The 25,756-nt window shown below is 38.3% G+C and overlaps 1 protein-coding gene across 1 annotated transcript in view; it reads right to left on the reverse strand.

Annotated features, from left to right (window-relative positions):
- Positions 1 to 3,596: 3,596 nt before the first annotated feature.
- IPO9 (importin 9) overlaps positions 3,597 to 25,756 on the reverse strand; it is a 61,397-nt gene continuing 39,237 nt past the window's right edge. The window contains exons 13-24 of the mRNA XM_089514221.1: positions 24,738 to 24,877; positions 23,876 to 24,035; positions 23,471 to 23,697; positions 22,194 to 22,342; positions 21,359 to 21,487; positions 16,811 to 17,086; positions 14,352 to 14,518; positions 13,095 to 13,228; positions 12,080 to 12,199; positions 9,410 to 9,514; positions 7,542 to 7,618; positions 3,597 to 6,945 (exon numbers count right to left, since the gene is read on the reverse strand). Of these exons, the coding sequence (XP_089370347.1) occupies positions 6,835 to 6,945; positions 7,542 to 7,618; positions 9,410 to 9,514; positions 12,080 to 12,199; positions 13,095 to 13,228; positions 14,352 to 14,518; positions 16,811 to 17,086; positions 21,359 to 21,487; positions 22,194 to 22,342; positions 23,471 to 23,697; positions 23,876 to 24,035; positions 24,738 to 24,877 (1,795 nt within the window). The 3' untranslated portion in view covers positions 3,597 to 6,834. The remainder of the gene's footprint in view (positions 6,946 to 7,541; positions 7,619 to 9,409; positions 9,515 to 12,079; positions 12,200 to 13,094; positions 13,229 to 14,351; positions 14,519 to 16,810; positions 17,087 to 21,358; positions 21,488 to 22,193; positions 22,343 to 23,470; positions 23,698 to 23,875; positions 24,036 to 24,737; positions 24,878 to 25,756) is intronic.

Below are 25,756 nucleotides of genomic sequence, written 5' to 3' on the forward strand. Positions count from 1 at the left end.
GGCTCCCCTGCCTTCCAGCACCAGAGGCCCCCCTCTCTCTCTCTCCTCCCCTCAGGAGGTCAGCAACGCCTCTCTCAGGAAGCCGCCATGACGCAAGGGAGGAGGAGGTCACTTCCTGGCGGGTTCAGCATGGCCACGCTGGAGAAATAACCCGGTTTGGTACCGCTTTAACTGTATCTGGATGAAGGCTATGGAATTCTGGGAGTTGGAGTTTGTTGTGGGGTCTGGACCCCGCAACAGACTCCAACTCCCAGAATTCCATAGCAAAGAGCCAGACAAAGAGTTAAAGCGGTGCCAAACAAATGTCCCCTTTAACATTTGGAGGTTTTGCAGGACTTACACCTGGCCACTGAGCTGCATTATTTATTTGTACATCTTGAACATGCTTTGGCTCTTCCATAGTTTGGGTTGTATTAGTATTTCTGCAAAGGTTCTATTTACATCTGTACTAACAGAGCATCTATGCTGCTGTTGTTGTTGTTAGCTGCCCTCAAGTCGGTTCCAACTCGTGGCAACCCTCTGGGTGAGACCTCTCCAAGAATCCCTATTCTCCACTGGCTTGCTCAGACCCAGCAAGCCCTTGCCCATAACCCCCTGATGGAGTCTGTCCATCTGGCTTGTGGTCTTCCTCTTTCTTCTACCCTCTTTCTTTTCTAGCATTATTGTTTTTTCTAGTGATCAGTGCCTTCTCATTATGTGGCCAAAATACAATAGTCTCAACTGGATCATCTTTGCTTCTAAGGGGAGCTTAGAAGCAAAGCTGATCTGTTCAAGAACCCATTTGTCTTCTTGGCTGTCCATGGTATCCTAAGGACTCTTCTCCAGAACCACATTTCAAATTAATTTTCTTTCTGTCCGCTTCCTTCAGTGCCCAGCTCTCACATCCATACACAGAATCATAGTTGGAAGAGACCGCAAGGGCCATCCAGTCCAACCCCATTCTGCCATGCAGGAAATCTCAATCAAAGCATACCCTACAGATGACCATCCAGCCTCTGTTTAAAGACCTCCAAGGAAGGAGACTCCACTACACTCTGAGGGAGTTTGTTCCACTGTCAAACAGCCCTTACTGTCAGGAAGTTCCTCCTAATGTTGAGGTGGAATCTCTTCCTGGAGCTTGCATCCGTTGTTCCAGGTCCTGTTCTCTGGAGGAGCAGGAAAACTAGGTCCCTCTTCAATGTGACATCCCTTCAAGTATTTAAACAGGGCTATCATATCACCTCTTCTCTAGGCTAAACATCCCCAGACCCTTCACCATTTAAGTCACCCTCCTTTGGACACACTCATTTCTTAACATCCTTTTTAAGTTGTGGTGCCCAGAACTGGACACAATATTCCAGGTGGGTCCTGACCAGAGCAGAATAGAGTAGCACTATTACTTCTCTTGATCTAGACGCTATACTTCTGTTGATGCAGCCTAAAATCGCATTGGTCTTGTTAGCTGCCACATCGCACTGTTGACTCATGTTCAATTTGTGGTCTACATGGTAATTGGGAATACAATGGCCTCAACGATTCTGACTTTAGTGGTCAGTTGTATGACTGCTCTTTAGTACTTTTCCAGTTCTTTCATAGCTGCCCTTCCCATTCCTAGTCTTCTTCTCATTTCTTGACTGCAGTCTCCATTCTGGTCAATGTTTGATCCTACATTTGAGAATTCTTTAACTACTTCAATTCCCTTGTTGTCTAAATTGAATTTGTGTATTTCTTTTGAGTTCATTATTTTTGTTTTCTTTATGTTCAGCATCAGACCTACCTTTGCACTTTCTTCTTTGACCTTCCTTATTAACTATTCCAATTCCTGAATGTCTTCTGCTAATAATATGGTGTCATCTGCAAATCTTAGGTTGTTAATGTTGCTTCCTCCTATCTTAACTCCTCCTTTCTCTGATTCTAATTCTGCTTTTCTTCTCATGTTTTCAGCATATAAATTAAACAAGGAAGGTGAGAGGATGAAGCCATGCCTGACCCCTTTGCCTATTAGGAACCACTCTGTTTCCCCAAATTCTGTTATGACAGTGGCCTCTTGTCCTTGGTACAGATTCCTCATTAAGACTATTAGATATAGTGACATCCCTTTGACTTTGAGTGCATTCCATAATTTTTGTGATATACACAATCAAATGTTTTTCTGTAATCTATGAAACACACGCTGATACTTTTTTGGAATTCTTTAGTGCGCTTCATTAGCCATCATATGTTTGCACTGTGGTCCCTAGTGCCCCTTCCTTTTCTGAATCCTGCTTGCACCTCTGGAATTTCTGGCTCCATGTATGGTTGGAATCTGTGCTGCAGAATTTTGAGCATTATTTTGCTTGCATGTGAGATTGGTGCTATTATCCTATACTTGCTGTAGTCTTTTGTATCTCCTTTCTTGTGGATTGGTATGTATATTGAATGTTTCCAGTCTGTTGGCCACCGCTTTGTTTTCCATATTGGTTGGCATATTTCAGTTGGGACTGAAGTTGCATCTGTCTGTAGGCACTGTAGCAGTTCAACTGGGATACCATCTGTTCCTGGTGATTTAGCTTTTCCCATTTCCTTTATTGCAGATTCCACAGAACTTGGGGTTCATCTTCATATGGCTCCTCATTCCAAATTTCATTCCCTCATCTCTTTTAACTCTTCTCTGTATTGCCTCCAGCTCCTTTTTATTTCTTCTTGTTCCTGTATTTTCTTTTCTCTCTCTATAGAGCATTCCTGTCCTTGGTTTGAACTTGGCTTTAATTACTTGTTCTTCCTTTTTTGTTGTTGTCTTCTATTTCTCTGTATTGGTCATTGTAGTATTTCTCCTTATCCCTGTGTGTCAGACGGCGGACAGTTGTGTTCATACTTCTGGCTTTGTTTCTATCTCCCATTCCTTTTGCTTTTCTTCTTTCTTTTATTGCATGAAGTGTTTCATCTATCATCCATTGTTTCTTCTCTTTCTTTTTGGCCACTGTTAGTGTTTTCTTGCATTCGTCCTTCGTTAATGTCTTTGACTTCTGTCTACAGTTCTTCAGATTCCCTGTCAATTATACTCAATAGTTCAAATTTGTTTCTTACATTGTCCTTGAATTCATCTGAAATGATATTCAGGTCATATTTTGGTATAATGATGGTTTTTACTGTGGTCTGTGCCTCAATCAGCTCCTGGTCTGGTTTTGGCCACAAGGATAGAGTTTCTCCATCTTCTACTTCCAGTTATGTAGTCTATTTGATTTTTGTGTTTATCATCTGGTGATGTATAGGTGTATAGTCTCCTATCTGGTTGTATGAAGTAGGTATTTGCAATGAATAGATTACTGGCCTAATCATCTATAGATTTTATAAAATATCATGGATTACATTCTATTGGAAGTTAAGTGTGATTGAAACCAAAGATTTATCAAGTACAATTATAGTCTGGTAATTTATAAAGTGGTAGATACATAGAATGATAAATGAAGTCAACTAAATGATGAATGTTGCTATAGTACATATATCATCTATAGTACAACATAATCTAACTAAGTCAATCATGCATTTCTTGTAAGCAAGGCAACCATTTTCGTTATCAATGAAATACTGTCATGTGCACAAGCTGGCCTTTGTATGTAAAAAAAGAACACAGTTAGTTAACTTGCAGTGTTTATTAAGTTTTAAATACACAGAAGAGACAAACAATATTTATAGATAGCTATCAGATTCTAGAATTGCATTTGATCTAAATGATCTCTTTTCCATTAATATGAAGCTGTGACAACTCCCTAGAAAGATAAGTCCACTAAAAAAATGAAAGTTGCTTGAATTTTCCCTAGGTATGGCATATGGGTACAAATATCAGGCATTTAAGTAGTAATAAAAATGTGAGGTAATCTTATGTCTTTTCTTCAGTATTCAAAGTTTATTCTCATATTAATAAATTATAAAACAGGACAGGGAATAGTTATTTCTACTACCCTAATTAAACTCTCAGTATGCCATCCTGAGCTATAAACTCCTGAGTGTGCATTTTAGCTTATGCATTTCAAACACATGATAAGTTATGGTTCTTACAATTGTTTAATGAGAAACAATAACCACATTAGAAATTCTAAAGAATGGAAGAAGGAAAGGGGGGGCTATTTAAATGGAAAAGGTTTAGTACTCAACCTTTAAAATGTGTTGTATCAGTCTGTGGTTTTCACTCTTTGTTTTTGTCAAGTTACTTAATTAGAGCACAAAAAACCCTATTAAGGCATCTATTTTAACAATTCACCCAAACATTTTTGGCAACATTTTGGAAACATACTTTATTATTATTATTATTATTAACCTTTATTTATAAAGCGCTGTAAATATAAGTTGCAATGTGTCATAACTATTCAGTGTCCTTTTCAACAAGATATTTGGTGTCAACATATCAAGCAAGCCATTATTTCCATAAAATATTCCAAGGTCCAAATGGACTATGAACTTCTTCAAGTCTTGTGACCTACTTCCCCAAAATTTAACTAGGTATAGTTAGAGGTATTATAGGACTACCCTTTCTCACTATATTCTTATGTATATCTAATAAAATATATATACAGGGACATGTAAAGGGTAGCTACCTTCACAAGAAAATGTTGGATATAATGAACTTGAGAACATTTATGTCTAATCTATAGTTTCATAAGATCACTAAAATTGTGGAATGCTAGAAACTACATTGGGTTTTATGCAATAGAATGGATGTCTCATCTATTTTGGTCCAGTGCTGTCTTCTTAATTTTTTTTTCTTTTGTCCAAAGAAAGAATATGTAAAAAAAAAAACAAAAAAAACCACATGTAACTATTTTGCAGTCCTCTACAAGATGAATAATCATGGCACTTTGAGGGGAACCTAAGTTACTCAAAAAGTTTTCAAGTAACAAGCATTTAGTTGATTATGTTGTGCCTTAAAATGACTATTGTATGATCCTAGTGGTAGGGAAATAGGACTGGTTTACCACACAGAAAATAATAAATGCTGCTGGCTTGTATTTGGATAGAGTTCAAAATAACTTGAGTAAGGAATTCATGGAATTCCCTAATTCAGCAACAAAGAGAACAAAGCACCAATAATACTGGCTAAAGCAAACAAATTTGTGTAATCTGAGAGGCAATGTCTACACTTAAACATCCTGGAATATTAATTCCTCATGTTTCAACTCAAGCATGGGCCTAATTTGCAAATATGCAAAATAATGGAACTGCAGCAGAGCAATGCACTCTGCATATAACACAAAGAGACTGAAAATATATGGCCCAAGCATGTCTCATTTCCAGCTGAATGGGGGAGGGGAGAGAGAAATAGTTTCCTCTGCAAGTTTGTCCTCCAACACAACATGCAGTTACTTTAGTTTTTGTAAAAAACAAACACATTTTAATGTTCCTCTATTACTCTCTCTTTTAGAAGCTGCCACTCCACTGCATGATATAGCATCTAATCCAGCCTACCTTCACCTGCCACATGTGTGAAATTTCTCTGTTGGATGTTTACATTGGGTGAATTATAAGGCTTTAAATTTTGCAGATCTGATTTTGTAAGACATCTATATGATGTTTAGATGTATGACACAAAGTATGTATAATTTTTACTTCCCTCTGAAGATAAAGAATGGAAATATTTCCATTATTTCATGAAGGACGGGCATACCATACACCAATCATTTGCAATAACATACACTATATCTAAATGTAACTTCAGTTTTAAAATGTTTTCTTTTGCATCTTCAGCAGCCCGAAGCACTCAGGCAAGCTGCGTGCTTATGCAAGGAAGAGAAGTAATCATCCAAACCCAAAAAACAAACTAGAAATTTCTTCCAATCGAGACTGTGACTGTTAGAGTCTCCCAGTGTTAAAAGAACCTTTGGATTCCCCAAAAATATAATTGTCTTCTCTGAGCCTTTTAGAAAGAAAGATACCAATGTATGTTTGAATAGTTTTATTAGTTTTCCCAAGAAGGGATAAAAAGGCAAAGAGGTGTTGTGAAATGCATCATTGTACTTACTTGCAGGTCAGCCAATAAATGTTTCATTTGACTGCCCTATAAAATACAGATACTGAGTTGTGCATTCGATTTAGCTGTTCGTATAATTCTTGTCTGTCTAGGAAGCAAAAAGTATCTGAACTGTATTCATGAACTAAATTGACAAATTAAATACAATCAGAATTTCATATAAAAAAGTTTAGTTGCAAAACCAGTTATCAGTAACCACAGGAACTGAGGCTGTTTTACGTAGCAAGTCTCTTGGCATGGGTGAATAATAACTTTAGTGAAGGATTGTGTAGATGACAGAGCTTAGGTGAAAACCATTCATCTCCATCTACAAATAGAGGTTTAGTTTAATTTTATTTATGGGAGTTTTAATCCAAACTCTAGTACTGTAAGCAGATTTAGTTTCTTTCAAGTTTCTGTTTTAAAAGGGTATCATGTAAGACCAAGATAATTTACCCTGTGTAATGTTAAGGGCGAAGCGGGTAAAATTCCAAATTTATATACACATCCAAGCAAACAACCATAAATTCCTCATTCCATATGCTGTGCTGTTAAAGGTCAGTGAAGTGTCCTTTCAGTGGAGGAAAAAAGGAGGCTGTAGCACACATTGTTTTAAACATCTTCTGGAAAGCTGATCTGAATAGTGTTCCCATTGTGCGAATCCAATATGCAAAACTCTATGCACATCTCTTTGTTGTTCTCTTAATTCTACATCATAAGGAACAGTACTTCAAAATTAAGATAATTACATTTGTAGTATCTGATGAATAATGGAAAGTGTTTCATGTTTAAGTCACAAAACATGAAATAAACAAAAAAAAATAATGTCCAGATATGATCGCAAAGGTTTATATGCCAATTTATAGGCATATTTATATGCCAATGGTTTGAAGAACCCTTCTTTCATTCTCATTGAGATGGTCTGAGAACATTGCATAGCAAGGCTGCTGTGCAAACTGACATAAGAAGTCTGTAAGATAAGCCTAGAAGAGAGAAAAGGCAGTGTTAATTTTGCTTTCACTGGTTAATTTAAAATTACCTATAAATGGAAAGGAATACAACAAAGAAAAATACAAATATAACAGGGTAGTCACAATCATAGAATCATAGTTGGAAGAGACCACAAGGGCCATCCAGTCCAACACCCTGCCATGCAGGAAATCTCATAATTAAAATCTTCAGATGGTCTTGTAGGAGAAATGCCTTTCACATTCTGCACAACAAATGGATTAACAATGCATATTAGAAATTGTCAGTGCACCTCAGAATTCTATCTTCTCTTTCACTTTGTGCTTCCAAACTTTTGTTTCAATTCTGAATGTACTAATTATACAGAAGATGAGCCAAAGATTTTGTTAGCTTCAAAACAACTGTGTTATCTGCTAGTCTATTCCTGAATGTATTCAAGTCTTCTAAAGACCTCTATGATTTGGGACCTCTGCTACGCAATCTTTGGAAGCTTTTCATAGGTCCCTTACCATTAGCAAGCCATGACTGAAAAGAGTATGTTTTGGTTATGGCATCCTTTCTTTGTAACACACTCTTTGAAGGATGTATGAAAACAGGCAACACATCCTACCTGTAGGTCTATTTGATAAAGAGGATCTTTCAGTGCATCAGGATCATCTTCTTCATCATCTTCATAATAATCTTCATCTGCCATGTAAATCATGTTCAAAGTTAATTAAAAGGAAGTTCCTCTATTACCTATCATACGGTTGTTTCTTTTGCTTAAATAAAAGTGTGTGCATTTACTATTATATAGCGATATATATTTGTTCAAAACTGAGATATAATTAACATTATCATTACTTCACAATGAAAGCCATTGTTCATTCCCAAAGTATTTTACTGAGCATGGAATCTAGTCTCCAATAGGAAAATTATGGGGTTAATTAAACAGTCTTTAGAGAATCTGTAGTAGAAGCAAGGTTCTAGATACAAAACCTTCAAAATAGTTAAGGAGTATTCCTTCAAGAATTCCAAGTATCCTGGATGAAGGAAGACCCTGAGCAGATCAAGTTTCTCTAATTCTTTGCCCCACATAATTTTCAAGCTGTTCTTAAGGCTTAATTCTCATGACTAGGAAGTAAGGGACAAATCTATCCAATGTGACGGTGGCTCCTGTGGTTCTCAAAAACTGCTCCAAAGATTTTTTCAGACCCTCTAAAACAGTTGTTTAGCGTGAGAGGGAGCACTGCTGATGGAAGTACACTTTGGATACTGCCCTATGTGTATCTAATCACTTCTTTTGGAGTCAGCACTCGAGAGGTAATCACCAGGCGACCTTGTCGGAGCTGTCTGGCTGTTCAAGAATCTCCTCCTTCCCTCCGATGCTGATAAAACAGACTCTGAAGCAAGCTTCTCTCTCCAAGAGGCACTTTAATCTTTCAGTTTTAATATGTACAGAATAGAAATCTCCAAAGCTACACAACCACCACCGACCGACCAACCAACAACCCACACTGCACAATGATGCTTGGTGTTTATAAAGACTTTTGCCATGCGGCCACCAAGTCCAGCCTCTTCCTGCTGTGTCATCTTAATTCTTATCCCCCCCAAGCAGAATTACCAAGCATATTTACAACAGTTTTTCAACACTTCCCAGTGCTTTCTGGCACATGATGAACTTGCAGATACATCACATGTCCTGACCCAGCTGTAACCAATTCCCTGGTTATCAGACTGCAAGGATTTCCATGGCCCCGTCCCAGATTCATCCCTTCTCCCTTGCTGCCCCTCCTGGAACCTCCTCCCCTTACAAGCACGACTCAACACGTCTCTAACCAGCTTCAAAGCCGAGTTAAAGACATATTGTTTAGGGAAGCATTCCCAGGGAGTCTGTGATTGTGTCCTGGTTGTTCTGATGCTTGACTCAATATTGGATATTTGCTGTTTTAACTTGTTCTTATGATGTTTTTAATTTGTTGTTTTAACTTTTAGATTGTGTGCCATAGGCAGGCTTTTATATATTCTTGATTTTACATGGTTTTGTACAGTGCCATTTAGATTTACGGCGCTTTATAAATAAAGCTAATAATAATAATGATAATAATAATAAGGACTGAAAAGTGACCCATAGTTACCTTTGTCACTTCTTCACATCTGGACATTTTACATCAGGCTTTATTTTCTAACAAGAAATTGTCATGTCCCAACTCAGACTTATCAACTCATTTTCCATGCATTCCACAGGAAACTATGCATATTCTGCATATTCTCCGAAGGTGGTCCAAAACTAGGATGTTTCTCATAATCCTAATTTAGATGATTTTATTCCAACATGTGTTAGCATTTCCAGCTCAGCCATCTGCTTTGTGTTGCTTTCATTCAAAGAGACAATTCTCTTTAGCTAACAACATTTACTTTGACATTAAAAAGCCATCCCCAAGCCAACCATATATTGCCCTCCACAAATAAACTTAAGTTTAGAACTGTTCAACTCACCATACTTGTTTGTGGCAAGAATATCTGACAATAGCTGTCCTGTTAACCCTTCATCTTCCTCATCTTCCTCATCTTCTTGATCTTCCCACATATCATTAGATTCCTCTGTTAAATAAGAGAAGTGGTTATGCCATGAGGACAGACATTGGGGGGAAGAAATTTAATAGGGAGGCTTATTGTCCATATTGGTGTTTTCAGACCTGTAGATTTCTGGCTGAAGCATATACCAAGAAAGCTACAGTTCCTGTAACAAATATATGAAGAAAAACCACATGCGTAACACTGGAATGTATGAAAATGTATGCTTATCTCTCAGCAATAACTACATGTACCTAGAAATAACTTCTGAGATTTTGGGTGTATTTACTACCAAATGAATTGTCTTAGGATCTGGAATATCACTGGCTGGAACGTACTACTATGCATATTAGTGACTGGGAATATTCTTTGGAATAATTCTAGTTATCACCTGAGAAAAATGGCAAAAAACATCTGGAACAGAAAGGATAAGACTGGGTCATATAAAGGAGGTAAATCTTTCTTTTCTCTGAACATCTGAACTCACCCTACAGTGGTGAGAAATAAGTCTGCAAACTCCTTAAGACTATCACATATTTCCAACCTAAGATATTATTGCATTTTAAGCTAACCCCATAATCCTAGATAGAAACAACAGACAAGTTGATTAAACAATTGAAATATAAACATGGTGTGCTGTCAACATTTATTTTACCACAAGTGATTCAACAGTCAATATCAATGTCTGGAAAAGCAAGAGAACTTTTAGATTCAGTGCCTTGTAGCACCCTCTCAGACATCAATGACTTCAAGTAGGCACTGATCAACCTCTTTCACTCAGTGACATCTCAGAGTTTCCCTTCTGGTTCTTTGATATCATTTTGTTGGGGTTTAGGTCTCAACTTCAATAAGACCATTCTGAAATGTGGAATCTCTTCTTCTACAGTCATTCTTTAGTAGATCTGCTTATATGTTCAGGATACTTTTTGTTCAGCTTCAACTTTAGAATCAATGGGCTGACATTCTTCTCTAAAATGTTTTGTTACACTGCAGAATTCATGGTTGTGTCAATCGTGGTAAACCACTGTGCTCCTGAGGCAGGAAACCAGGCCCAAACCATCACATCACCACCACCATGCTTGATGGGATGATATTCTTTTGTTCAAATGCATGGTTTGTTTTAACCAAACAGAGTTTCTCAATCAAGCCAGAAAGTTCTTTTTTAGGGATCACCTGTGTGATCTTTAGTGAACTTCAGAGGGGGATTCAATATTCTTTTTAACTGTTTCCTCCTGTTTGGTCTTCAGCATACAGTTGTGAAAACCATTCTTGATCATGAACGTGCACATAAATCATGAACGTGCACATTAGCCAAGGTGAGAATGGCATTCAGACCTCTGGGATTCTTATTGACGTCCTAGATGGATGTGCCAGTTTTTCTTGGAGAGGTTTTGTCAGAGGAGAGCTCCCAAGTAGTGACTATGGTCCTGAACTTTCTCAGTTTCTCAACTACCTGTCTGACATGGGCTGGAGGAGCCCCACATTCTTAGAAGTAATTTTATAATTTTTAAGAGAATGATCGGCATCAATAATTGCTTTTCTGAGGTTGTTAGAAATGTGTTTTGATCACAACATGGCATATAACTATGCAACTGTATGCTGAAGACCAAACTCACAAGATTTTTGATCTTTTGATATGATGGAGCCTCCCAAACCTACTTACTTATTTTAAAATCTCGTTTTAATTATTTCTCTTTAATTAAACTGATGCAACCTATTACTTTTGCATCTACCTTGATTATTATGTATTTTTGCCTTTTTTATTTCAGAAAAAAATAAGATAAAATGGGTGTCATGCCTCCAGAGCATCTTTGATGCTCTTGAGACATATATTTAGTTAAGATTATATTAGGTTTTCTATGTATTAGTTTAGAAGGGGAAATAGAGATCTACAGCTTTAAGGAAGGCAAGGATTGTGAGAAATCCCAGGGTCTTATGCTGTCTCCCTCTAGTTAGTTTCTGTGTGTAGTAAGATTTCAGCCAAGTCAGACCTGGAGAGAGTATTTTCCTTTGACAAAAAGATAAGTCCACAAAAGAAGAAAGATAGTCCTCAGAAGAAGAAAGATAGAATCCATAAAGAAGAGAGCAAGGTATTTAGGAAGGACTATTGAGAAAGAAGAAATCAGTTTTGTTTTTTTTGTGTTATAACCAGTAAAGCTTTTGGAAACTTAAGAAATTTGTGGACAAGTCTTTTGTTCAGGCTGTGTTCCCAAGAGCCAGAGGCCTTACTACACCCAAATTCCAATATAAACTTTACTTGATATTTAGAAAAGGACTGGTTTTGATCCATGAAAACTGTCATAGTGAAACTATGGGGTTTTCATAAATATCATTAGGGTCCATAACCTCCATCTTTTTCCTAAAGACCATATGGTTGTATACATTCCCTCCTTGTTTTTCTATAATGTGAGGTTGACAGTGTACTACCAGCTCAAATGTGAAAGTAATGGATGAGTGTAAATTTAAACCCGAACCTTTCTAAACCTAGTCTAACCACTATCTTTTTTTTTTAATTTATTTAGGTATTTGATGCTGGTGAGCACCAAACCCAACAACCTGCAAAGGAAGAAAGCAATCAAAACAACATAGTACCTTGATTCCATTCTCCAGTCGTTTGTCGAGAAGCATTTGCTTCCATTGCATTAGAAAGTTCATTTATTATTAGCTTTAAGATTTTAACTAACAAAGGAATGTTTGTCCAACGTTCAGGATCTGGAGAAAACAAAGTATATACATATATATGCATTCCAGAAAACATGCTTAAGACTATACAGCATATTGAACTATGAGTGTTTACAGCAGCTGGACAACCAGGTGGCTATATATGGATCCTCTGTATGCGCAAAATAAAAGTCTAATATTAAAAATATACAAATGCAGGGCTACCTGGGTTTACCATACGATAAATTCTGAAATCCATATTGTGATAATGCCTTTATTAGGCCAATCAAAAATGGTGTTTGAGACTTTCTGATTGTTTTAATAAAGGTATTACCACAACACATCATTTCAAACTATTTTTAACAGTTATATATAGTACAATAGTATTGTATATTGGGAGCTATTTACAGCAGTTCACTAACATTACCAATACTTTGGTACTTGGCCTGGTCATCACTAGTGATAGCCATCATGTAAAATTCTATATAGGAAATCTCTCTTAGCAAAACAGGAACAGAGCAGTCTGTTTCATCAGCCAAATTAGTTTCTACACTGATTATAGAGAAAAGGAGTTCATTTGTTCCATAGAAAATATAGAAGCAAAATAGGTCAGTGAAGCAGGGATACAGCACACTCCATGAGCCCAAATGATTTCTGGGAGTTGGACCCAGCCATGACTACATCTTTAGTTGTCTGAGGGACCTGTGGACTCGACAGGGCAGCAGGCCTATTAAATTTAGAGGGAAGGAAAGGGGGAAAAGAACACCCTTATTGTGTTACTGCCTAGTAAAGAAAGGAGAGGAAAGGGTGTCGGAACAAGGACAAGTGGGGGTGGGTGGTGAGTGTTTTTTAAGTCTGTAAAGAGCGGAAGTCTTCAGACCTATTTTTAAAGCTCTTTCTAAGTCTTTTTACTAATTCTGAACTGAGGAAATATTTAAAAACTTACTTTTAGCTGCTTTTGATCGTGTGCGTATGCCTTCTTCCATATTAAATATTTCTTCCCCTTTTACTCTTATATCCTGAAGACGCTTGTCATCTGAATTGATACCATACTGGAGGAGTTTACACAGGGCGACAGAGCTAAAATTTGAAAAATAAAGGTCTGCATAATCAGTTTCATTCTAGTTATAAAAGACCCAGCTTTGCAGAGTTTATGCACATGGTTGTAAAAACTTTACCAAACAGCATCTGCCCTCCAAATCTTTAGAGAAGGGAGGTCTTACAGTTTTCAAAAGAGTCTGTTTCACTCACAGTGATAAACTGCAATTTCAAAATCTCTAGTATCTAGTTTTGAAGATAATTTGTTAGTTTACAGTTTCTTTTAAAATATAGTATTACACGTTTCTGAAGTAAACGATATTTCATCAATCTGCTAAGGAATCTCTGCAATAAAAGCAACAGATATAAGCCACAATCAGAATTCAAATGTCATCATTGTATTCTAAGACTTTCACTGAAGGGGAAGTTTGTCATCAACATCAGGCAAGACTAAGTAGTATAGGTACAGACTTTGGTGCCTGACCACATACACTAGAATTAATTAGACCTATCACAGACAGGGGATTTGATCTAACTGGGAATTGATGAACAGGATCTCCAGTTAGGATAGGGATATAGAAGCACTTAACACTTACTAAGTCTGACTTCTTCTCAAGTGGTAATTTGGGAAATGTTCTATTCTACCTGTACAATATTTATGCAACCATTTCATTGCAATATACTTTCCCATCAACTGTTTGTCTCTACAGATTTAGCACAATTTGATTCTACCTAATCTCAAACAGTAAGCCTTAAACAAGGGGACAGCAAAGTATGACCCCACTTTTACAACCCTTGAAGTCCCATGGAGCTCCCTCAAAACCCCTAAATTGAGGTGTGTGTGTGTTTTTTAGCAATTTTTTGTACCCAAATCATTTCAATCACACCAAACTTGACCACAAGCAGTATGTTTCCTCCTACCCCACAACATCTTGCTTCCCCCCAAATAGATTCTTCCCTCTCATATATAAAAAGAAGCTTCCATTTTCACTTTAATGCAGATTGCACTTTCTCATTACATGCTAAGCTGGGGAACTCTGGTTTGTAGTCTTAATGGTTTGATTAAAACAAAACAACAACATCAAACCATTTTCTTTACATTGAGCATTTTCCAGTTTGGAGGGGTACACCAAAATTGTGTGCCTATGATCACAGAATATCTTACCTGACCTTGCCTTCATATTGTCCATAAAACAAGTGTTGTCGACTCATCCACTCTGACATTACAAACTCCAAAGCAGGCTTGCCTGTTGGTCCAGGCAGGCTGCAAAGAAATTCTAGTAGTGGTTCCAGCTGAGAATGAACCAGGTGAGCAAATACCATGATCAAAGACTGTAAGAGGAACAAAGTAATGGAGAAATGTTTGTATTTGTATTTTTGGAGCTTCAGTGGCTTTACTAGTGATTCAAACTGAACTCATAATATGGTATCTCACAATATAAAATAATATAAAGTTAAGGGACAGCAGCTGTAATTGAACTGTACAGTCGCCCCTTGGAACTCGCAGGGGGATTCGTTCCGGAACCCTCCCCCCCGCAAGTTCTAAAACATGCACATATTCAAGCCCCATAGGCTTGAATGGGGCACATGCATGCCAGGCACGCGCCCCACTGGGGTTAATGGCGGTTGCCCCTCCACGGATTTTCAAGTCTGAAGACTTGAAGGGGCAACTGTATATACATAAAAAAAGTCAAAGGAGAAGCTATAAATCTCACTGTCGTTATGCGCTGCACCATTAATGTTCTAGAAAGCCATCTTGTAGCTAAATTTGCAACTGTAGTTACTTTATACTTTCTCAGTTATAAATTTTAACAGATCTGGCACACAGAAATTTTCCAATTATTCAGCAATAATGAGCATTTGTGATATTAGAGAGCAAAGTGACCTGGGAAGAACAGGTTGCTTACCTGTAACCATGGTTCTTTGAGTGGTCTTCTGTGATCTCACACACTGAGGTGTTCTGTGCCTCTGCAGTGCATTCTCGGAATCTTCTGGAACAGAGATTTGACACTTTTAAGTGGCAGCCCCGTCCACCCTCCATTTTGTCCTTCCATTCCCACTCTATTCCCTCAGTTCCAAAAGGGATGCTGTGAAAGCATCCCAGGAACCAAGAGCAGGACAATGATGTGGTGAGGATGCTCAGGTGTGTGTGTGAGATCATAGAAGACCACTTGAAGAGCCACAGTAAGCAACCTCTTCTTCATCTTCTTCATGGGGAGACTAGTTAGCTATTTAAGTTGGTGGAAGGGACATCCTGCAACAAATGGTAAGTAAATAGGAGATTAGCAGTATGAACAATAGAAGTAAGAGACAACATACATGATGGACACAGGATTGTCAATGTAGTACCAGTAGTAGTACAGCCCTTCCAAAGCCGCATCAGACCTGGCTCTAGTGTCCAGCCTATAATGTGAGATGAGGGTGGAAGGCTGTGACCAAACAGCTGCTTTGCACATCTCATCAAGGGGGATCCCTGCTAGGAAGGCAGACGATGCAGCAAGGGCCTGTGTCGAATGGGCTCAAATCTGAGTCAGGGGCTGACGTTCTGCAACTGGCTAAGCCAATGAATCGTTGAAACCACCCACATGGAAAATTGTTGTGGGGAAACTGTTAGTCCAAGTTTCGAGTTAGAATAACAGACAAAGAGCCAGGGGACTGACATAAGTTCGAGGTTCTGCCTTGGTAAAAGGCAAGAGCACACCTTACATCAAGGAGATTCAGAGTCTGTTTCAAGTCAGTGGTGGGATTCTGTATCAAGGCTGGGAGGACAATATCCTGATTGAGATGAATGGTGAAAACTACTTTCAGTAGAAAGGAGATATTGGATTGGAAGACCACTTTATCACAATGGAAACAAAGATATGGGGGTTAGGGTTAGGCTTATATTATTTAGATTAACCAGATATTCCTGTACTATCTCTTTGCTTATTCTGTGCTGAATTTCTTCTATTCTGTCCTCTGCTCCATTATACTCAGGTTGAGCACCCTTTGCCTTTTCTGAGAAGACTGAGGCAAATAAGATATTGAGTAATTCGGCCTTTTCTCTGTCCCCTCTTAGCATTTTGCCATCTTCTCCACACAGTGGTCCTACCATTTCCTTCTTCTTCCTTTTGCTGCGGACATACCCCCAAAAGCCCTTTTTGTTGTTCTTAATCTCTCTAGCAAGACTGAGTTCATTCTGCACTTTTGCTTTTCTGACTTTACCGCTACACAAGCTTGCTATTTGTTTGAATTCCTCTTTGGTGATTTCCCCATTTTTCCATTTCTATTCAGACTTTAGGGAGGCAAGCAAAGAAAATCTAATATGCACTAAAGTCAAAATCACTTCAATATCCATTCTCAGAGCAAGTAGAGCTGTTTTCAAAGGCTTTGCAACCTTCAAACAGATCCTATGAATGAAACTGCAGTTTGGAAAACTGTTACCTACAATGAGCTTTACAGGGGCAACTATTATAAACAGCACAGACCCTCATTCACTCCTGGAACATCATCTCACTCATTCATTCATCATTAACCTGACTGTGCTCTGACAAATTTTGTGGTGAAATAGATAAAAAGATATGCTAAGGCTTTTCATTTGAACAGCATGCTATCAAGGTTTCCTCTAGTTTCCAGCCTCCTTACCTGCATTACAGTAAGTGTTTCCGCTTGTTGCATTTTACTAAGAATTGCTCTTAGAATCTGGTCTAAATTCTCTCCTAATTCACTTCCTGCTTTGGAAATCAATGTGGAAACTAATCTGCCTACAAAGGCAGCTGTAAACTCTGAGGTGCGTGGATCTAGAAGCTGGCTCACCACCTGCATCACATACCACAGTCCATTGTGGCCTTGCTCATCATGCCACTGTGCAATTTGCTCCAGAGCTACCGAGATGTATGCACGTAGACACTCGCCACCATTCTGAATGAACAATAAACACATAATCAGAACTCACCCTTTCAACCCAGAGAATCCAGCCATTCAACATGATCCATTGTAAACATAAAGGAAAAGAAATTCTGAGACTGCATGTGTCAGTCAATAAATAAGATGCAGGAGACCTTTTCATGTTACCTTGTTCTCCTTTTCTGCATCATCGCCAGTATGATTACTATAGATATTGATAAGTGCTATGAATATTCAGTACAAACTGCACTTTGTAAAGATTATCATGACAATTTCTGGAACTCATTCTATAAACATCGAGACAGGAGCCTAAGGACAACTGGCATAGTTCTGACCCTGAATGCTTCCAGATGAGAAAACCTAGAACCAATATGTGAATGGCCTTGAAGTTATAAATGTGATTCATGAGTAACTAATGATTCACCAGGAAAAAAAAATTACTTATTAAAAAGTCTGCTACCTGGAAATGCAAGCATAATAGTAACTGCCATCTTAAAAGGAAGCCACAAATTAATTTATTTAAGTATTTATGTTGTTGCTGTTATTGTGTGCCTTCAAGTCATTTCTGACTTATGGAGACCTTAAGGCAAACCTATAACTGTTAAATGGATCTGTAATTGGTGGACCGTCCGAACCCAAAGGGTGCTCAACAATGGCTCTTTTTCAGCCTGGAGAGAAGGGACCAGTGGGGTCCCACAGGGCTCTGTCCTGGGCCCAGTGTTATTCAACATCTTTATCAATGACCTGGATGACAGAATTGGGAGCATACTTATCAAATTTGCAGATGACACCAAATTAGGAGGAATAGCTAATACTCCAGAGGACAGGATCAACATTCAAAATGATCTGAATAGACTAGAAAGCTGGGCCAAAGCTAACAAAATGAAATTCAACACAGAGAAATCTAAGGTACTGCACTTAAGGCAGAAAAATGAAATGCACAGATACAGGATGGGGGATACCTGGCTGAATGAAACTACATGTGAAAGGGATCTGGGAGTCCAAGTAGACCACAAGTTGAACATGAGTCAACAGTGCGATGTGGCAGCTAAAAAGGCCAATGCAATTTTAGGCTGCATCAATAAAAGTATAGTGTCTAGATCAAGAGAAGTAATAGTGCCACTGTATTCTGCTCTGGTCAGGCCCCACCTGGAATACTGTGTCCAGTTCTGGGCACCACAATTCAAAAAGGACATTGAGAAACTGGAGCGTGTCCAAAGGAGGGCGACTAAAATGGTGAAAGGTCTGGAAACCTTGCCCTATGAGGAACGACTCAGGGAGCTGGGGATGTTTAGCCTGGAGAAGAGAAGGTTAAGAGGTGATATGATAGCTCTGTTTAAATGTTTGAAAGGATGTCATATTGAGGAGGGAGCAAGCTTGTTTTCTGCTGCTCCAGAGACTAGGACCCGGAACAATGGATGCAAGCTACAGGAAAAGAGATTCCACCTCAACATTAGGAAGAACTTCCTGACAGTAAGGGCTGTTTGACAGTGGAACACACTCCCTTGGAGTGTAGTGGAGTCTCCTTCCTTGGAGGTCTTTAAGCAGAGGCTAGATGACCATCTGCTGGGGATGCTTTGATTTGGATTTCCTGCATGGCAGGGGGTTGGACTGGATGGCCCGTGCGGTCTCTTCCGACTTTATGATTCTATGATTCTATCAGGGGGTTTTCTTGGCAAGATTTGTCAGATAGGTCTTTGCCTTTGCCTTCCTGAGGCTGAGAGAATGTGACTTGCCCAGTGGTTTTCCATGGCCAATGGGGATTCAAACCCTAGTCTCCAGAGTCGTAGTCCAACACTCAAACCACTACACAATATAGGCTCTCAAGTATTTATTTAGGATTTATGAAATAATCTTCTGGATTTAAGAATCTTCTGCATTTGGGAACGACCTATATCTCCAGAAATCAAGCTCAGTGAAGCTCATCCAAAGTACATACAATCTTTGGACCTATGAAGCACACATATCCTACAGTTATATATCTATATCCTTGGCTTTACTTCACTTTCGATTTCTTGCCTTTTTTCACATACTGTAGCAAACAATATCATCAAAATAGAGAAACAGAACAACGTGTTGAAATGGTGCTTTAGACTGTCTGCTGGAGATGGAAGAAACAGCATTACTTGGTCATCCAGAAGGACACAAACATGATGCTTCGCTGTAGAAAAAGATTGAAGACTCAGATCAGTATTTGGACTTTTTCTACCATTTCTTTGGCCAAGAAGAGGATGCTCTCTTCATTTCAGCTCCTACTAACTATGATATGCTTGGACAAGAATCCCTCAGTATGCAGAGTATATTCTCTATGATTATATGCAGCAATGGTATGATGAAAATTAGGACAGGATGTCTCTCAACATGGGAGAATAAAGGAAACCTTTTAAAAATTATTTCACAGTTGGAACAAGAACTCAAACAAACAAACTGAATTCATTCACTGGATGATTTATATCTAACACTAATCACTGTATAATAGGTAATGAAAGATGAACCACAATATAGCCCACATATTAACACCTGCATTGTAATGTCTGCAGCATCCTAACCAGGCCTCTCCAGTACAGAAGCTATGGTTTGTGTTGTTTCAGGTGTAAACATCTTCATCAGATTAGAAATAGAAGTAGTTAGATCAGTCATCTTCTCTTTATATTTTTTTCTTTTTCTTCCTCGAGGATCAGGATCAGAAAATCAATCTGAATGGTGCTTTTGTCACCCTCTTACTAGAATCCTTCAGCATTAAAAGGGATTTCCCCAGAGTTGGAGAGAGGAGAGATGTTTGAATTTAGGATCTCCACAGTGATTGACCATGACTGCACTGTGAAGTAATTTCATCATTGCGGAAATCACTTTCAAAAAGAAAGAGGTAGTCAGTCCTAAAGATGTGGTTGGGGCTGATATCAGTGCGAGGCCCAGCAGTGTCAGAAACACTGAGACTGAAGGCATAATTCTTGAGCAGGAGAGCTCTTTTGTGGAAGAAAGCTTTTTATAGATGTAGATGGAAGCCATTTTTAGTCGTTTGTTCTTAGTCACCTAATCATTCACCTAGAGCCACCTCCCACAAGTGAATCAGGAATTGAGTGATTCTATTGCAAAGCTTTGGCAGGCTTTACAGTCCACCCTTGCCTTATGCGGGGGATCCGTTCTGGACCCCGCCGTGTAAGGCGAATACTGTCTATGCTCGAGCCCCATTGGAAACAATGGGGCTTGTGTGCGGCGGTGTGCCATGGGCGCAGGCGCCCATTCATTTGAATGGGACGTGCCGCCCCTTGCGCCCCGTGGCTTGAGCACATACGCTCAAGACTGCGTAAAGCGCGCCCGCGTATAACATGGGTGCACTGTCTAAGTATTTATGTTATGGCCCTGTTCTAGCCAAAACAGGCAAGGACAGTGGTGGCCTGTTGACACTATTTTCTTTCCATATGAGAAACAGTGCTTAAATAAAGCCTACAAGATCATACAAAAAACGAGGACAAAAGAACTGAACTGAACTGAACTGAACTGAAGGCATAATTAACATGACGAGAAAGACAAACCAGCAATAAAAAGAAAATATGTAACACTGAAGACTACTCAGAACACTACTCAGAAATGCTATGAAACACTGAAGAGAAAGTTTCTACCACTGCCACTCCTGAGAGGGATGAAAAATAAAGGATGAAGTAGCACTAGTGCACTCAGGCACACAAAAGCGAAGGGACAGGGTCGCTACCAACAAGTTCCATTCTGTGCTCTGCACAGGTGCAAGATCCAACTGTGTGAGTCATAGACACTAAAAAGAAAAAACAGTACTTGCCAATTCTAGTACTACTGGGAATTAAGCAAGGTTAATTTCAAACGTGAAAGGTGCAGCTCACACCTAGCATCAAATTAATACAAAAAGAGACCTGGAATTTCAATAGAGTTGCTTGGCAAGTCTAATTCACAATGTCAAATATGCTATTCATTATAAAGCAGCTGAGGAGCCAGTATAGCATAGTGTTTTGAGCATTGTACTAGGACTTCTTGAAACCAGTGTTCAGTTCCCAGCTCAACCATGGAAACCCACTGGGTGACCTTGGGCAAGTCACTCTCTCTCAGCCTCAGAGATGGCAATAGCAAACCCCCCTCTTAAGAAACCTGCCAAGAAGCCCCATAACCTTAGGATCACCATAAGTCAAAAATGACTAGAAGGCACACCACCACCCCAACAACATAAAGCAGCTGAAGAGGCTACATAAGTTTAAGTATAATATAAAGAACATTCCCACTGCTTCCCTCTGCCCCCCACCACCAAAAACAGATTACCTGCATGGTAGCGTGGTCATCTGTATGCAGGCTACACTGCGCCACAGCTGGAAAAGCCTGACATATTAAGAGTTCTGAAAGGGGAAGTTTAGTATTTCTCACAACTGTTGTTAAAATGTCTATTGATGTCTGGGGGAAAAAGTTCAGAAAGAGGAGGTTACTAGCTATAAAATAAAGAGGCATACATCAATTCAAGGTAAATTCTTCTATTCTTCTAAAACAAATGTGGAGAGAGTATGAGGTTTCCTTTGTTCTTTACAAGCAGGCTATTCCTGAGTTAAGATGAAAATCAACATTCAGACATCTCAATGTCTGCTATTTTTCATTAGCAAAACTGATTCATTTATGAGGAACAAGGAACAGATCAGTTTTAGCAATCACTTTTGTCATCCTCTCTAGATTCTTTAAAATGGCCTCTTCAACTGAAATGAGAAAAATAGTAGTTGTAGTGCTTGAACTACCTGGATTATTTGCTACTGAAACTAACAGAACAGGTTAAGTCATGATTCAGGTCCAACTGATTTCCATGAGGACCTGAGTTCAGCTAATCTAATCTAGATCCAAATCATTGTGGAAAAGCCTCATAACCTAGAAGCAAGTTCTGATAACTGACAGATTGCAAGAAGGAAAGAAATTGTTATTGCAATGAAGCTCTAAAGCCCCAAAGATCAAATATTAGTTTATTTACCTCTTGACACATACACGTCCCCTTCCGTAATGACTGAATATATTTTTTCAGAAGCAGCTTGGGAACAAATGTTTCTGCTTTCTACAAACATGAAACAGAGGATATATATAATCGAGTACCTATGTTGAAAAGTGTCTGAATACTTACTGCACAAAGTCCTGCTGGAATCTTATCAGCAGGAGCCTGCATAATACTGACAAGAGTTGGGATCAATCTCATTTGCATAGCATCTTGGCAAGCTTCTATTTGTGCTAGTTCCTTAAAGATATCTTGGGCAAGAGAGGCAACAACAGGATCTAAAGCAAGAAAAAAGACCAGTTACTATTGGGGAATATCTAGATAAAGCTGCACAGTTTAAGAAGAAAAGCTAGCATATTCATTTTAAATGTTGCTAGATGGAAAAATGTTCTCAGATACTCAACAGAGTACACTTCTGCACCTAAGTATGGCAGCATTTGTTTCAAATAATTAAAAATCAGAAAAAGACCCAGGTTCTAACCCTCTTCCTTTAAGTGTTACATGTGAGAATAAAACAAACTCTTACAATAAGAATCTTACAGCTTCATTAGCAGAACAATGTTATGGTTAGGGCAGTCAAACAGTCTGAAACTGGATTATTTCTGCAGTGTGTTTTGGACCTATGTCTCTTCTACAGCCAGAGCTGCGTGCCAATCTACACTTTTCTTACTCTATTAGACTATTTGGCTAGTTCCTGATAAATATTTAAAAGAAAGAAATAAGCTAAACCTTTGGATATAATATAAAGGATTTGAAAATAAAGGTTAAAGTTTGTTTTTATGCCTTTCAAGAAATAACAATAAGAGAAGCATCAACAAGAAAGTTGGAGGTTAATGTGATGTTATGCAAGACACAAACCTGACTGCAGAAAAAAACTCAACTTGAAATTATTTTACGCTTGTCCCTGTCATAATATGAATATAAGTACAGAATTAATCACAAATATTTATTTAATGGTTAAATGTTACAACTAAAAGCACATGAACTTAATTTTGGCCTTTTTCTACCAGTTAATTGGCTATCATTATATAAACAGAAAGAATAGAAGAGGTGCTATCAAGAGAGATACACAGATTTCAATTATGAACATCTTGAAATATCTGATATGCTGGCTTTATTGAGAATGAGAAAATAGTCTATGTTATTTACTGATTTGTAATGTTCATATCAAGGCTCTCAATCACAATCACTAGAAGAACACTATGTCATAGCTGGGACTTTTTCTATACATCAGACTGGGAAATAACACTAATAACATGTATTCATTTCTTGCTGGACTTTCCCATCCAAGATGGACTTCACAGTTATCTTTCACGTAAGACACTGAAAGAGTCAATAACTGAAATCCTGCAACTGAACAGTATCTCTCTTTAAATTTATTTTGAATTATCTGTCATGGTACGTACCATTACTATATTTGAGAAAAATTGCAATTGTGAAGGGACAAATCTTGTTCTCTACACTTGCTGTAAAGGCTGGGTCGACTGTGCAGACGATACAAAGTGTTTCCATCACAAGATTAAGGACCTCTGAACTAAACTGAGCAGCTAAATGGATCAGTCCATCAAGGATACTGGGAAGGAAAGGCTGTAAGACATGGGTGCTTTCAGAGATTTTCAGTTGATCACAATAGCTAGAAAAAATTCAGAAAATTTTGGGAAGGTTAGTAAAACAGTAATAGTGAATAATTTCTCTCCTAATCAGAGTTGATTACCAGTTCAATACTTCACCAAACATTAACATATTTGACATTTCCCCAGATATTTGTCCTCAAATTGATCCAGATATGTCTTATTTCTTGATATACATACCCCCAAATAGCCCTTACTGCAGAAATTCGGACAGAAGGTGGCTGCGTTTCATGAAGACCACTGACTGTAGCTTGTAAGAACTGTTGGATGAGCTCTGGGGACATTGCAACTGTGAAGCGACTGGCAGCCCAAAGAGCACGGCCAAGCAGAAAAGGAGACACTAGAAAACACATATGTAAAATATTATTACTATTGCATCCATCCCTCTGAATCTTCTTTACACAGCAGGGTCCTCTGTAATTGAGAAGAACTGTATAAAGGATATAGTGAACAAATAAGACACTGTATTTGCTTGCCTACAAGATTCTTCCCTTGAATGTATCCAAGGCAGTGAAAGCCAAGTAATTATTGAATGTATCTGAAACTCTTTTCCTTCTGTGCACATTGTGTAGAGAGATAAGAAGGGTTACCAATGTGGTACAAAACAGCAAGATAGTCTGAATTCTCTGGGCATACACACACACACACACACACACACACACACACACACACACTCCCTGCTTGCTCTTGATGGATGAAGCAGAGAAGAGATGCATAATACTTTCAGAGCTGTGAATTCTGAAAGAATAGCAACAGGACACTGGGAGATGCCAGGGAGACGGAAGCCGCTGCCTCTCTTACTACAAAGCGCTTACTTGTTGCCATAATTAAAATAGACCATAATGTGATTTATAAATTAATCTCATCTTGCATGGAAATAGAAAGGCAACAGAATTCACGTCTACAGAATCATTCCTATCTCTTTTCTGCTTAATAAAACATGGTCCCAGATAACTCATTTCTCCAATGCATATATTACACAAATACTTAGAAGGTTCTTTTTCTTTTAAGCATCAAATCAGTAAATCAAATGATGAAGTACCTGACAGGTTGAGGTCTGCAAGAACAACGTTTGTTAGAAATCCATGCATGTCAAAGTGTATCCTGCCATTCTTCACACTGTCTGTGATAAGAGATTTGACTGAACCTAAAGCCAGCATGCAAGCTTCATGTATTTTCCACCTGCAAAATATAAGTGACTTAGGTTTTCCAATATTCATCTTTCTAATTTACGTCCAAGGAAACTAAAAAGTTGCTCTGTAACCATTAATTGCATAGAGGTACTTGTAAACATACATTTATAAACATGAGTACTGTATATTTCAAATTAAAAGTGGGAAGGGCCCTCTATAAAATGTTATACTTGCAGTATGTTATACCAATTACTCTGTTATATACCAAAGATGCAATTTGCTAGAAATGTAGTTCATTAGGTCATTTGATTCACTTGGGTGGTAACTGAAAAAGACTGCACTAGTGTGGTAAGCAGTATTTTAAATGAAATTAGGTTTTAATATTAGTCGTACTAAATTAGTATTAATATTCTCCCTGAATAGCTTTCTTTGAATGAAGAAGAAGTAAAGTTGTTTCAACATCTTGCAATCTTTTAGATCAATGATTCCCAAACTCTGGTCCTCCAGGTCTTGTGGAATTCAGCTCTCAGAAGTTGCAGCCATCTTGGCCTGGGATTCTGGGAGCTGAAGTCCAAAACACCTGCAGGTCAGAGTTTGGGAATCACTGTTTTAGATATCTGATTAGCAATACAGCTGAAGACCTGGTTACCTTGAGTCTCCTGACAAAATGAAGCTATCTTACTTAAAGAAAATATAAATTAAAATTAATCTTCAAGATACTATTTCTACATTATATAATCAACTATTTATGGTCCACCAAAACAAGAAAAAAATGTTGAAATTTTGCAGAATCTTTTGTTCTTTTTATTCTACATCAGGATGTTTTCCCTCTAATTTTTATCTTGTGAGTATGTCAGTGTTGACTATTTATACATTTCACAGCAGTTTAAGTATGGCTCATACTGGATAGATCTAAAACAGGTCATTT

Source organism: Sceloporus occidentalis, unplaced genomic scaffold (genome assembly GCF_023333645.1).
Source record: "Sceloporus occidentalis isolate IW3139 unplaced genomic scaffold, rSceOcc1.0.p SCAF_3, whole genome shotgun sequence".
NCBI classification, from domain to species: Eukaryota; Metazoa; Chordata; class Lepidosauria; order Squamata; family Phrynosomatidae; genus Sceloporus; species Sceloporus occidentalis.